The 12943-nt window shown below is 36.0% G+C and overlaps 1 protein-coding gene across 2 annotated transcripts in view; it reads right to left on the bottom strand.

The window, feature by feature from the left end:
• Positions 1-3217, bottom strand: part of LOC143255371 (protein max-like) — a 44981-nt gene extending 41764 nt beyond the window's left edge. For both annotated transcript variants that reach the window (XM_076510922.1, XM_076510931.1), the window contains exon 1: positions 3011-3217. In XM_076510922.1, the coding sequence (XP_076367037.1) occupies positions 3011-3202 (192 nt within the window). In that variant the 5' untranslated portion in view covers positions 3203-3217. The remainder of the gene's footprint in view (positions 1-3010) is intronic.
• Positions 3218-12943: the final 9726 nt, after the last annotated feature.

Here is a 12943-nt window from a genome sequence, read left to right as displayed (position 1 = left end):
AAGCTTCTTTACTGACTTTGGAGAGCCAGCAAGTCCCTCTAGTCCCTTTTGAATAAAAAAAGGGGACATTTGCCCTAAAGGTTTTTCCGGAAGAGAATGTAATATAAGAAAATGAGGTACGTGTGTTACTGATATTGAAGATTGCTGTTCTGAGTATTCAAGACGTGGTCGCTTACCTTTGACTGTTTTTTTACAATTTTATTTAAATTTTTTAGAGGAACCATAGGAAAAAGAAAAAATTTTGGTTCCCACTGACCCCACCCACCATGGAGCCCTACAAGGGGACGCACTACAAAGTCACGCAAGGACAATGCAGCAACGCCAGGGTTTCATGAGCACTATACCCAAACACCAGCATCAGGCACAATGTCCACAACACCCGTTGAGAACTTCCAAACACTGGTACTTGGTTGACTCTAGCCCAAGTGGACCAGCCGACTGACCCAAGAGGGGCCACCCAAAGGCCGTCCGTCTACAGGAATTCGAGGCCAAAGTGGTGTGTTAGGGTTGGACCCCTCAACTACCAGGATCCTCTCCTCCCCTTCACGGGTTGCCACGCACGGCAAACACGTGGGTGGATGTTTAGATCCCAGAGAAGGTAACCAGATAGAACAGAACCTTTCCTGGGAGGTCCCCTCACCACATACAGGAATCCACACCGAGGGGTTCGATGTAGCAATCAGTGTGGTTGATACATTGTTATAAATTCATTACTTTCATTGATAAGTTCTTGGAAGTACTAATAGTGCTCTCCCATTGTCACTTGACCATTCTCTGAAAGTTCAGTGAATGCAGGTAAAAATTTTAGAAAAAGTGTCAAAATAAATAGTGCTGGTAATTATTACCCTAAATCTGATTTGTAGTTGACTAATAACATTGATAAAAATTTACACATACACATCACCAAGTTATTTAATTCACACTAACAATTTCAACCATTGCTGTGTCATACGCTAACTTAATTGGGTATGTGTAGCTGATATACTGTTAAAAATTCTTATTTACTATCCCAAGTTCCTAAGATTTGTATTAAATTGCTAGTCTCACACAGGTGAACTTTTGGCTACTTACAATGAGAAATAAGATAGAGATTTACATAGAGGGGAACTCATTCATCAAGTATGCTGAGTTCTTTGGAATGAGAAGGAAAAACAAATTACAATTAGAATTTATTTGGAGATAATATGAACAGGTAGTGAACGAACTTATCACAAATGTACAATGTTTCATCAAGTTTATGTCATCAACACCAACATTATCTAAATATTGTAACAAATCTCACTCACCCTGTCTTTGTTATGGAAAAGCTACTGAAATTATTTGCAACTGTCAGAAATTTTGAATTGTTGAACTGTGTTGGAAGGTAACTGTCTTTTTTTTTTTTTTTTTCTTGCTGAACTTCTGCCTAAACAAGAGATGTTTGTTTGTTTGTTTGTTTTTGTTACTGCAAGTACTATAGTTTGAGAAGCACTGGACTAATAAATTAGTTGAGTGTAACTGATTAATAACTTCAGCAAATAATCCACCAAAAGACACCACTAATTTTCAAGTTCTATCTATAGACAGTCCATGGACCACAAATTGAGAACTTCCATTTCAATGGAATGTAAAAATTTAATACAAATACACTCCTTTACATCCATGTTAATAGAGCTACCAGTATTTTCACCAAGCATAAAATTGCATAAATATATTTCTTCTAATTTAGCAATTTACTCATTCTACCCACAGTCATTTTATCCTAATTAATTGTATCACATCCATTAGTACATAAATGCTCCTTTTAAACATTTATAGCTTATCTTCTCTGCTTCCAAGAACAATATTTATAGCAGCAACAGCATCTTTCCTGATCAATCTTGTTCTCTCTCTTGCTATCAAAGAAAATGCAAATACTTTATATAGACAAATGCCAACTTTTAGTCTTGTCCATACAAAAACATTTAAATCACCTGTGGCAAATGAATATAACAATTTCTTCTTCATATATACATCTATCACAAACCTTAAATTATTTTTGAGAGAGAAAGAACTTTGACAAGTTTATGTCCTGGTACAGAAATCTGCATATCAAGACAAAAATCTAATATCAAATACCATTAAAATCCAGAACACAAATTTAAAAACTACAAAAGAACAAATGGTAGACAAGTTGACTAGCTAAATTGAACCTGCATAATAGTTAAGTGGGTGATTTTGTCTGTAGTAAATGAACACTAATAATAATACTGTAATTATAGTATTATCATTAGTAGTATCAGTGAAAGAATACAAATTGAATTTGAAACCTTCCTGATATAAAATTTAAGAAACCACATATTGTAAGGTGTTTTACTTCAACAATAAACAGAGCTATTTTACAATTTTTCAAAAACAATCAGCTCACATGAAAATAACACTAAGCATAGTAACAGTTTAAAATTTAAGTTAAAAATTAAATCTAAAAGAAAAATTCAAATCCATTAATGTCTTCAATAATTTACTTTTTGAACATTTGTATGGAAAATTAATATACAATATATAGAAACAAATGCATGCTGTAATTCAAATTTTTTATAAAGTTCACATTATTAATAATATTAAATTGAAATAAATTTATGTTTTGAACAGCATTGCAACCTGCAGATAACACGCCCAACAGGCGGCTCAGGCTAAATTCTAAATTGCCTTCGAAATTCAATCACGCACTCTAACCCAGTAGCTGTAGTAATACTACTAAACAGGTACACATGAATATTTGGTTGTGTGACATTGTTCAAATTCACAACGAGTCTTGAAGGCTCTGCAAGTTGTAAGAACGCAACCACCGAATAGAACATTAATTTTTAGGACCATCAGCAGAATGTATGATGTTTCTGTTCTACTGTGAACAACACAGCATGAAAATTGGTAGAGTGGTACAAGAGTTTAAACGATAGCCAATCAAAATTACATCCAAACAAAGAGTTCTCGTGAGAAGGGAGTAACAAATATTTCAAAATAGTTGTTATTAACAACAGAATGAACTCACATCACTTTCAACATCAACGTCCTTCTCTTCATCGCTCATTTTATCTTTCCAGAGGGATATAATAATGTTCCCTCTAACCCCAACACTCTTTATAACCAAAATGGCGACAGCAATACGCCACGCGGTCAAACCACGTGCACTCAGGCACTCACATGTGTACAAAAATGGTATAATAGGCTCATAGCTGAACATAATAGGCAAGATCTGTATTTTTTATATTTACTGAAATAAACCCCATATAAAATATAAATATAACATAAAGTTACCTGAAAAATAATTAGTAACGAGTTTCGCAAGTTCTATTAAAAAGCTTTGATGGAAGTTTAACTTTTCTTTCATACTACTTAGTTTTCATATATGTTACGATGTAATATGGTCGTGTTCTGTCGCTATTAATATGTAACTTAAACTTTAACAGTGGACTTATCAAAAAAGATTATATCTCAGAACGGATGTAAGGTTATTAACACTATTACTGAAAAGGAGAGAACAACGTATCAACCTTCTTAATTTATTTTAAAGTTACAAAAAAACAAGAGTTTGAATGTAACCGTTGATAGACACTTGTCTTAGGAATGAGTGTACAGGTACGGGATTGTAGGGAGCGCTGTAAGTGGATGTCAGGTTATTAATTAGTATAGGTATAAAAGTTTTCCTTTATATTGGTTTAATTTTGGTGTTAGTTAGTGTATTAATAAAGCTTCTTTGACTTTGTTTATATTTGTTTCCCCACTCAGTATCTCAGTGTTTTTTTATGGTTATGTTTGTTTATTTGATTTGTAATGTTCAAAACGTGTGAAGGTGTTTTTTCTGTGTTATCTGTATCTCGTTTCAATTTTTCTGCTTGTTTCTCCAATATAGAAGTCGTGGCAGTCGTCACATTGTATTTTAGAAATTACGTTGGTGTTGTGTTTCTCAGTGTAGTTTTTACGTAATATGGACTTAGTTTTGTACCTGGTTTTTGAATGAATTTGATGTTCACTGGAATAATCAGTGATGTCGAGAAAACACACTGGTATAGAAATATATATATGTAAAAACGAGCCGTTTTTACATATGTATTGTTCACTGGAATGTTGTGGTTTGTTATAAGGTTTTTCCAAATCTTGGTAATTTCTTTGCTGATGTCGGAAACATATGGTATGCAACAATATAAAGGTTTGTAGTTTGTTGTATCTTGGGATTTATTATTGTTTGTTTGTTTGGTCTAGGTGTGTGCGTATAATTTTTTCTACGTTTTTTTTTTTTAGGAAATTTTTTGATTTTGATGAAATTTGTTTTATTTTGTTGATTTCATGTGGCCCGGCATGGCCAAGCGCGTTAAGGCGTGCGACTCGTAATCTGAGGGTCGCGGGTTCGCATCCGCGTCGCGCCAAACATGCTCGCCCTCCTAGCCGTGGGGGCGTTATAATGTGAAGGTCAATCCCACTATTCGTTGGTAAAAGAGTAGCCCAAGAGTTGGCGGTGGGTGGTGATGACTAGCTGCCTTCCCTCTAGTCTTACACTGCTAAATTATGAACGGCTAGAGCAGATAGCCCTCGTGTAGCTTTGCGCGAAATTCCAAAACAAACAAACAAACAAAACGATTTCATCGTTAATTTTTCGGGTGAGCATAGTTTTGTGGTTGTGTTTATTTGGTTTCTAAATAAATTGAGTTTTTGTTTTGTTTCGTGTGCTGAGTCCCAGGGAATGTATAATCCAGTATAGATGATTATTCTGTGGTTTTGAGGTTAAAAAATGCTATTTGGTTAGTTTTTTCCTGTTCACAGGTGAACTTAATGTTGGGGTGTATCGAGTTAAAGTGAATGAAAAAACTGAGTGTGTGTTCTGTAGATGTGAATCCAACAATTGTATCATCAACATACCTGTACCAGTATAGTGGTGGGTGTAAGGCTGAATTGATAGCTTGTGATTCAATCTGTGTCATAAAAATGTTGCCTAAACTGGTGACACAGGATTACCCATACTTAGGCCATTTATTTGAAAGTAGCTTTGGTTTTTGAACATAAAGTTAGTTTAGATGATAATTAATTCTATAAGGGTTGCTAATTGGTTGTTGGGGATGTGTATCAATTGGTTGGGGTCTTGAATGTAAAGTTCTAAAGCTAGCTTGCAGGCTTCGGTTGTTGGGACTTCTGTGAAGAGGGAGATTACATCAAAACTGGCCTTTAACCTGAAGATGACCTAGAAAGGTCGAAACGTTGTTCTCTCCTTATCAGCAAAAGTGTTAATACCTATACCAGCTGTTCTGAGATACATTTTTATTTCAAGTGGGTTTCTCGTCATCAAGAATTATCATATAAGATTGTACTTGTACTACTGGATTGACCTAGTTATGTGGTGAAATATACATGTTTGTCTTACATAAGGTTCGGGTAGGAAATTCTCTATTATAAAAAAAAGAGTTGATAAGTACATGAAATACTTTAATTCATGAAATAAACTATTAAGAACATAAAATGGAAAGGAATACATATCAATATGTACTTATTTTCAAAAAAAGCAGTCGTATTAGTTATTGGTTTCACTTCTGCAAGTTGATAATGACATAATCAATTAACTTGAAACTTTCACTTCCGTTTGCAAAAGGCATCAATCAGTGTTATCTACTGCCATTGGCAATAGAATAAATGAAAGTAGCCGAAATGAAATAAACCTAAAAGAATAATATAATCATTAGTTGTCAAATATAAAATAGAATTTATACAAAAATCACTTTGCCGTAGTTTTAGAAACAAACAACTTTTTTGCACTTATATTGTTTACAATAAGATGCAATAGACTTTTAAAATATTCATATATAAAAACTAGCTTGTTTTCAGTAATTTGTAATACTGTTTTAAAGCTTTTTTATTTACAATAAAGTGGCATACCAAGTTTGCAGAAAAAGATAAAAAACATTTATTTTGATACATGATTGCATTCGGGTAGATGAAATGTGGATACACCTTGTAAAACACAATATTTAGAAACATTATTTACTTGAAAAACACTACTAAATAAAAGTGGTAGGATGGGAACAGATAATGAAAAAATTAAACAACTTCGTAAATAATTTCGAGATTAAGACACGCAATATTTTCCTCTGTGAATAAAATACTAATAACAATTCACTGAAATATTCATCAGTTGATATTTTATGATAACATAAAAATAAAAAGTTAATAAAAATCAGTTTGTATTCTTCACTAATTAACAGGTGATAACTTCAAAATATTAATATTAATTCAACTTTGTGTAAACTGTTTGTTTTAAGTTAATCATAAAACTACACAGCAGGATATCTGGGCTCTGCCCACGAAGGGTATCGAAAATCACAGGCCCGGCACAGCCAGGTGGTTAAGACGATCGACTCATAATCTTCGGGTCACGGGTTCGAATTCCCGTCACACCAAACATGCTTGTCCTTTCAACCGTGGGGGCGTTATAATATCATGGTCAATCCTACTATTCATTGGTAAAAGAGAAGTCCAAGAGTTGGCGATGGGTGGTGATGACTAGCTGCCTTCCATCTAGTCTTACACTGTTAGATTATGGACGGCTAGCGCAGATAGCCCTCGAGTAGCTTTGCGCGAAATAATTTGCTGAACAATTGACTGTTACGTTACTTGTGGTTTCTTTACTTTAGAAATGTTTTGTTGTGTTTTTTGTTTTGGCTAAAGGTCTTAACAGCTTTTGAAAACCTAGCTGTTTATAAATATATTTTAGATTCTTATAAGAGAGATTTGAGGTTATAACGAGTAATATATAATATACGTTGGCTATTATAATCCTGGCCTATTCAAACAAATTAAGCACTATCTGCTTAATGATTCGATTAGGCATTTTGGATGAACTGGAACATTGCATTCACCATCGTGGTGACAACATACTATGAATTAATCATATACGTTAAGGTGCAATGATACGATCGAACAAGACACCTGGCATTTTACGAAATATTTGCCACGTAAGATGATAGAAGTTACTGCCAATGTTTTAAAATCAAGTCTGGACAATAGGGTAATAGAAAAAGAGTGGATTGTTGACATTGCAGTTTTAAAAGAGCCCTTGTCATCTGAAAGAATACAGCGTTATGGGATAAACATGTTCGATAATAACGTCCAAATTCACTCCGATATTGTTTGCTTTACAAAAGAAATTGCCTTCTAGTGGCTAAGCAGCAAGTTCGTAGGCCTACGAATTGGGCTTCGATGCATGTGTAGGCAGATTCATTTTGTAGCTTTGTACAATACTTAATAAACAAACGAGCCAAAAGAAGTCAAAACAGTTCGTTCTTTGTAAGAAAATGTTCCCCACATTGTTACACCCTATTCCTTTTATTGCACAAAAATGAATAAAACAAGCAGTATGAGGTCATTATGCCTTGTCTGTACTTTTGCTCTCCAATCAGACAAAAACTCATCAAACCATCCACGTGTTTTCAGTCATTTGTTGTCTACAATTTGCAAACTATATACCATCAAATCCACATTTTCTGTTTATAGCTGAGGTAAGTGTATTTGTTTCATTGTTGTTTTTTGCGCTGGTTACTGATTGTCATACAACATAATTTAGGCCCAGCATGACGCTCGATTCGTAATCTGAGGGTCGAATCACCGTCACGCCAGCATACTCACCCTTTTAGCCGTGGTAGCTTTATAATGAGATGGTCAATCCCACTGCTTGTTAATAAAAGAGTAGCCAAAGAGATGGATGATGATGACCAGCCCAGTAGTTCTTAACCTTCTTGGAGGTACTGAACCCCGGATGTTTCGTACTTGCATTCACTGAACCAACAAAACATGAATTTCACACAAAAACAAAAACATAACTCAATGAATATTTACTGCAAATCAATGTGACTTTTGCTGTTGCCTTTCAGAGACAAGTTCAGAAATGCACGGCTTCACCTTGCCAAGTGCCACTCTCATATCATTTTCGCAACAAAGTCTGTTCCTTTTCTTCGTTTTTATGTCTATCATCCACGAAAAGGATTGCTCGCAAAGATACGTTGTAACAAATGGTATGAGTATCTCAAGGGCTTTCTTGGCAATAGGAGGGTACGCTGCGATTTGGTGACATCAAAACTTTGAGAGCATTGTTGTTCTGAAAAATTGCTGTTGAACCTGTCTCTGCTGAAGTTCAATGATTTCGTCGAGGTATTCATCATTGACATCTGCTGTCACAACACTAAACGTGAACGGCCATCTCACCCATGCTGGATATGACTCATTGGTGGGGAAGTATCCGTTGAGAGACTTTCCGAGCTCATGTAAGTGCATGGCAATTGCTTGCTTCAGTTCTCCGGGTACAGAAATGTCTCCGATTTCAGACACATCTTCGATCTTACTTACACAGTCGTCGAGCAGGGAAAAGTTTGCAAAGTTATCATTCTCTGTTCGTCGTTTCCGTAACGGTAGCTTTTTTTGAAAAGCCTTCAGGTTTTCTTCCGCTTTAATGATGTTGACTCCACTGCTCTGCATCTGTTGATTGAGAGCATTGAATATATCGGCCATGTACGCCAAATTGAGAATAAACTCAGATTTTTCTAAGCAATCTGTATGACAATGTTGGTGCTCTCGCAAAAAGAGGGCTAATTCCAAACGCATGGCAAAAACACGATTCAGCACCTTTCCCCGGGATAACCACCGAACGTTAGAATGGTACAGAAGTGCCTCGAATTCAGGGTCCATTTTATTACACAACTCTTTGAAGATGCGGTGCTTCAGGGAACTATTTCGCACAAAGTTCACACATTCCACTACAATTTTTAATACTTCTGCCAGTTTTGAAGGCAAGGTTTTTGTTGCCAACGCGTGCCTGTGCAGAACACAGTGCGTTACAATGATGTGTGGTGCATCGGCTTTCACCAGCGCACCAAAACCAGAATTTCGTCCCAGCATGACTGGAGTTCCGTCCAAACAAACTGCAGAAACCATATCCCAAGAAAGATCGTTGTCTCTGAAGAAGTCATCTACAAGTTTCTACACGTCGGCTGCCTTAGTTGTTGTTGTAAGAGGTTTACAAAATAAAAAATATTCTCTTATCTCGTCGTTCTTCACATAGCGCACGAATACAACAAGCTGGCTTAGATTGGAAACGTCGGTGGTCTCGTCGAGTTGAAGGCTGAATTTTGCTGGGCTTGAAATCAGATCTGCAACTACTTGAGCCAAGATATCATTGCTCATGTCATCTATTCTGCTGCTGATGGTGTCATTTGAAAGAGGAATTTGGGATAACTTATTTTCAGCAGCTTTTCCCAGCATGATATTCACCATCTTCAACGCAGCTAGTTTTACGAGTGTTTCACCAATAATGTGTGGCTTGCCCTGTTGCGATCAAGTACGCAACTTTGTACGATGCTGTGAGGATCAGCTTGTCAATGAGTACAAGGCCGAGAACAGGCAAAGTAACCTTTTCATCGAACCTGGCTCCCTTTACCTTGAATTCAGCAAGCGTCGTGTTCTTGTATTTCCCATCTCCATGCAGCTTTAGGGTGTGTTCTCTTAGTTTTGCCGGTGCTAGACTAGAATTGCTCAACTTGGCATTGTAAATCATGCATTGAGGACGCTGACTCCCATCATGTTCCGTTATACACGTGAATCCATATTGTAAGTATTCGTCCGACCATTTTCTGTTTTTGCTCGGCATAGTTAGTATAAAGGGATTGAAAGATTAGGAAAAAATCACAAATGACGCACGATTACTACAGTCACAAGTCGACTGCTAAGCGCACGATGTTCCCTGCAGCACAGATATTAAGGCCAAGTGATGTGACGTGATCAGCCGCAGCCAATAATGGCCAAGTGGAGCATGACGTCACGAATCATACGAGTGGAGTGAACGGAACGGACACACACACAGTGTGTGTGTCTTGACCTCCGTTGAACCCCTGAGACTGACTCACCAAACCCTTGGGGTTCGATTAAACTCAGGTTAAGAACCACTGCTCTAGTCTTATACTATTAAATTAGGGATAGCTGGGGCAGGTAGACCTCGTTCAAACAAACAACAAGCTTTGCAATGATTTGTCACAGTTTGATTGGGGTTGTCAAATCCTAATTAATATTGAAGAATTTGGCCAATTTGGACAAGGTCTAAGGATATTGTGCTTTATAGTAATGTTTTCCTCATTCTGTTAGCACTAGTTTTCAGCCACAATTTTTACTGAGTAGCAAACATATTTCCTATTGGTTACTATTGTTTATAAACTCTGATGGTAAACGTATTTTGACATTTGGTCAAATAACTAGTGTTTGTTAATAATATACCTGCTATACAGTCACCTAATTCATGTCGTTTTGAAAGGCAGAGAGATATTTTATTTACTAATTGTTTTACAAAATAATCATGAGATGAATGTCTACATGTAAAGGTGTTTCAAACAATATGATACTTGATCAACTTATTTTGCATATACAGACGAATGGTGTGTTTTACAACATTGTATGACAAATGCTTAGTAAGTTTTCAGTACATGTTCTGTTTAGCCTGGAATGATTAGAGCGATCGACTCTTTGATGTAAGAACGAGATTCACTGACATTCGCCTTTGAACAAATGAATTAGAAGGCGACGACGTTTTGGATAAATTCTCTTGTCATTGACTACCAACTTTTCTGTCCGGATATATCAGTACCTCTTAGGCTGTTGAAGTTCGTAATCAACCTTCTCTTATTACAAAAACACGGCTTTAAACAGTTAGTTTAGTTATCACCATTAGATTCCATCAAGGAACATAGGGCCGCAATCACTTGCGGATTCTTCAACAGGTATTTAAGCGAGTAGGTTGTTAGGCCACTGCACCAAGCTGTCCCTAATTTAGTAGTGTAAGACTAGAGGGAAGGCAGCTAGTCATCACCACCCACCGCCAACTCTTGGGCTACTCTTTTACCAACGAATAGTGGGATTGACCGTAACATTATAACACCCCCACGGCTGGGAGGGCGAGCATGTTTGGCGCGACACGGGATTACGAGTCGCACGCCTTACGCGCTTGGCCATTTCAGGCTGGCTTTAAATAATGCTCATATAATTATGTGCAATAACAAGAAGGGTGATACAGGATAAAATGAAGTATAAGTACACATGTGTATAAAATAAACATGATTAAAGAACAACGACGACTCAAGAAAACATTTTGACGCTATCGAGGTCTGTAAAGGGGTTGTGTAAGCTTTGGACGCTGCATTAACGAATGGAACCAGGAAGAAATTTTAACAGCTTAATGACGCTAAAGTACGGGCTAATGCGACGAATAATTGATAACTGACGAGCTTAAAACTTCCTAAAATGGAAGTCAGCTAGTACTTTGATAACGTGTCAATGGCAAGAATGCGAGGATAGATATAAAAGAGTCTGGCGATTCATTATAGCCTCTTGTGACCAACGGATTAGTGGGATTGTTTTGACATTAGCTGTTGTACACGACAATAATAGAATTGACCAATTAAGTATCGGAATTACTTGCGGATAATGTTCATACTATTTGGTAAATCGTGAGGATGTTAAGAAAAATCCACACAAAACATAGTGTAACAGACGAAGAGCGGGCTCTCTCCCCAGAAGAAGAAATTGCCTCTACTTTTACACGAGGTTATTATTCAACACATATTTTATTGTAATGGAACATCAGACTGTTTCTCACATGAACTCTGTAAGTATTTAATGCCATTATTTCTAAGCATTGGTTATCATCTTAAGTATTAAAGAATTAATGAATGTTTTGCAAAAGTGTTATTAAAATAGTCACAGTTAATCTACTTGGTAAAATGTCTTTTGATTGTATTTGTTAAGTACATAAAAAGTTAATAAAAGAAGTGCCCTTGAAATCTTAGTATCAGACTTCTTTGCTTTAACTGTAGAGCCTCGAGTTAGTGTCTGTGTGCTCCATTTGCCCACTGCATCTTCATCTAAAAATAAATAAATCGTGTAACAACGGGTAGTACTAATCGAAGCTTCAATGGCTAACCCAAAGCAATCACTAGGCCTGCCTCCTCACTGTTACAAAATAATCTCTCAAAGACTTGTTACCTAATAATCTGCATCAGTCCCTTGTGATATCATCGGAACTTTCTTGTAGGAAAGGTTTCTGTAAAGTAGAATACTCTATGTAAAAGTAGACAGCCGTCTTTTACATTGAGAAGTCGGAACTCAATCATTCCTGTGTCGTAAATTAGGTTTCACGTTCAACATCTCCATACCATCAAAAGGATATAAATATCAGCATTGGCAACAAATGACTTTCACGATTAATACAAATACAGATGCAGCTTAATCTCCAGGAAAATCTGTCACAACATATGTATATAAGTTATCACAATGATTATTTCTTAACGATAGTTTAATGCATACACGATTTTTTCATGTGTATATATATAGTCTTAACGATATTAGTCAAAATTTTCAAAATGCATTAATAAAATATTGTGGTAGTTTTAATACTGTTAATCCTTCTGTTTGGTATAGCATGAAGCAAAATTAAACAATACTTAGTATCCTGATTATGAAGTATTTGTTCTCCGGATGATAATTGAAGCAACAATGAATACCAAAGGCTTGTGGATTTGTCTGCTGGAGATATATTATTTGCGAATTTAGAAAAATGCAAAAAATTAAAACAAACTAGCTTTTAACTTTGAAACTTCACCGTATTCATTTGTGGGTACGGTGATAAGTAAATACATATTAAAAACTGAATTTGAAATCAAAATGAACGAAACCTTGAACATTATAAATGATTAAATTAAGTAAACCACTAAACTTATTAAGCATCAAATGTCAATTACAAAAACTATAATCAGTTGAACAATACTAAGATATACCCTACTTCTTAGATGAAACTGTCCTGACTTTTTTTCTTTAAAAGTTGAGTCAGAATGCCTAGACAAGCCCTCATCTAAGAAGTATTGGTCATTCAAAGTTCAACCATGTATATTCAGGTGAGATTTCT

This window comes from Tachypleus tridentatus, chromosome 1 (assembly GCF_004210375.1).
Source record: "Tachypleus tridentatus isolate NWPU-2018 chromosome 1, ASM421037v1, whole genome shotgun sequence".
NCBI lineage: Eukaryota > Metazoa > Arthropoda > Merostomata > Xiphosura > Limulidae > Tachypleus > Tachypleus tridentatus.
The sequence above is the reverse complement of the archived record's forward strand: the minus strand, read 5'-3'. Positions and strand labels throughout refer to the sequence as shown.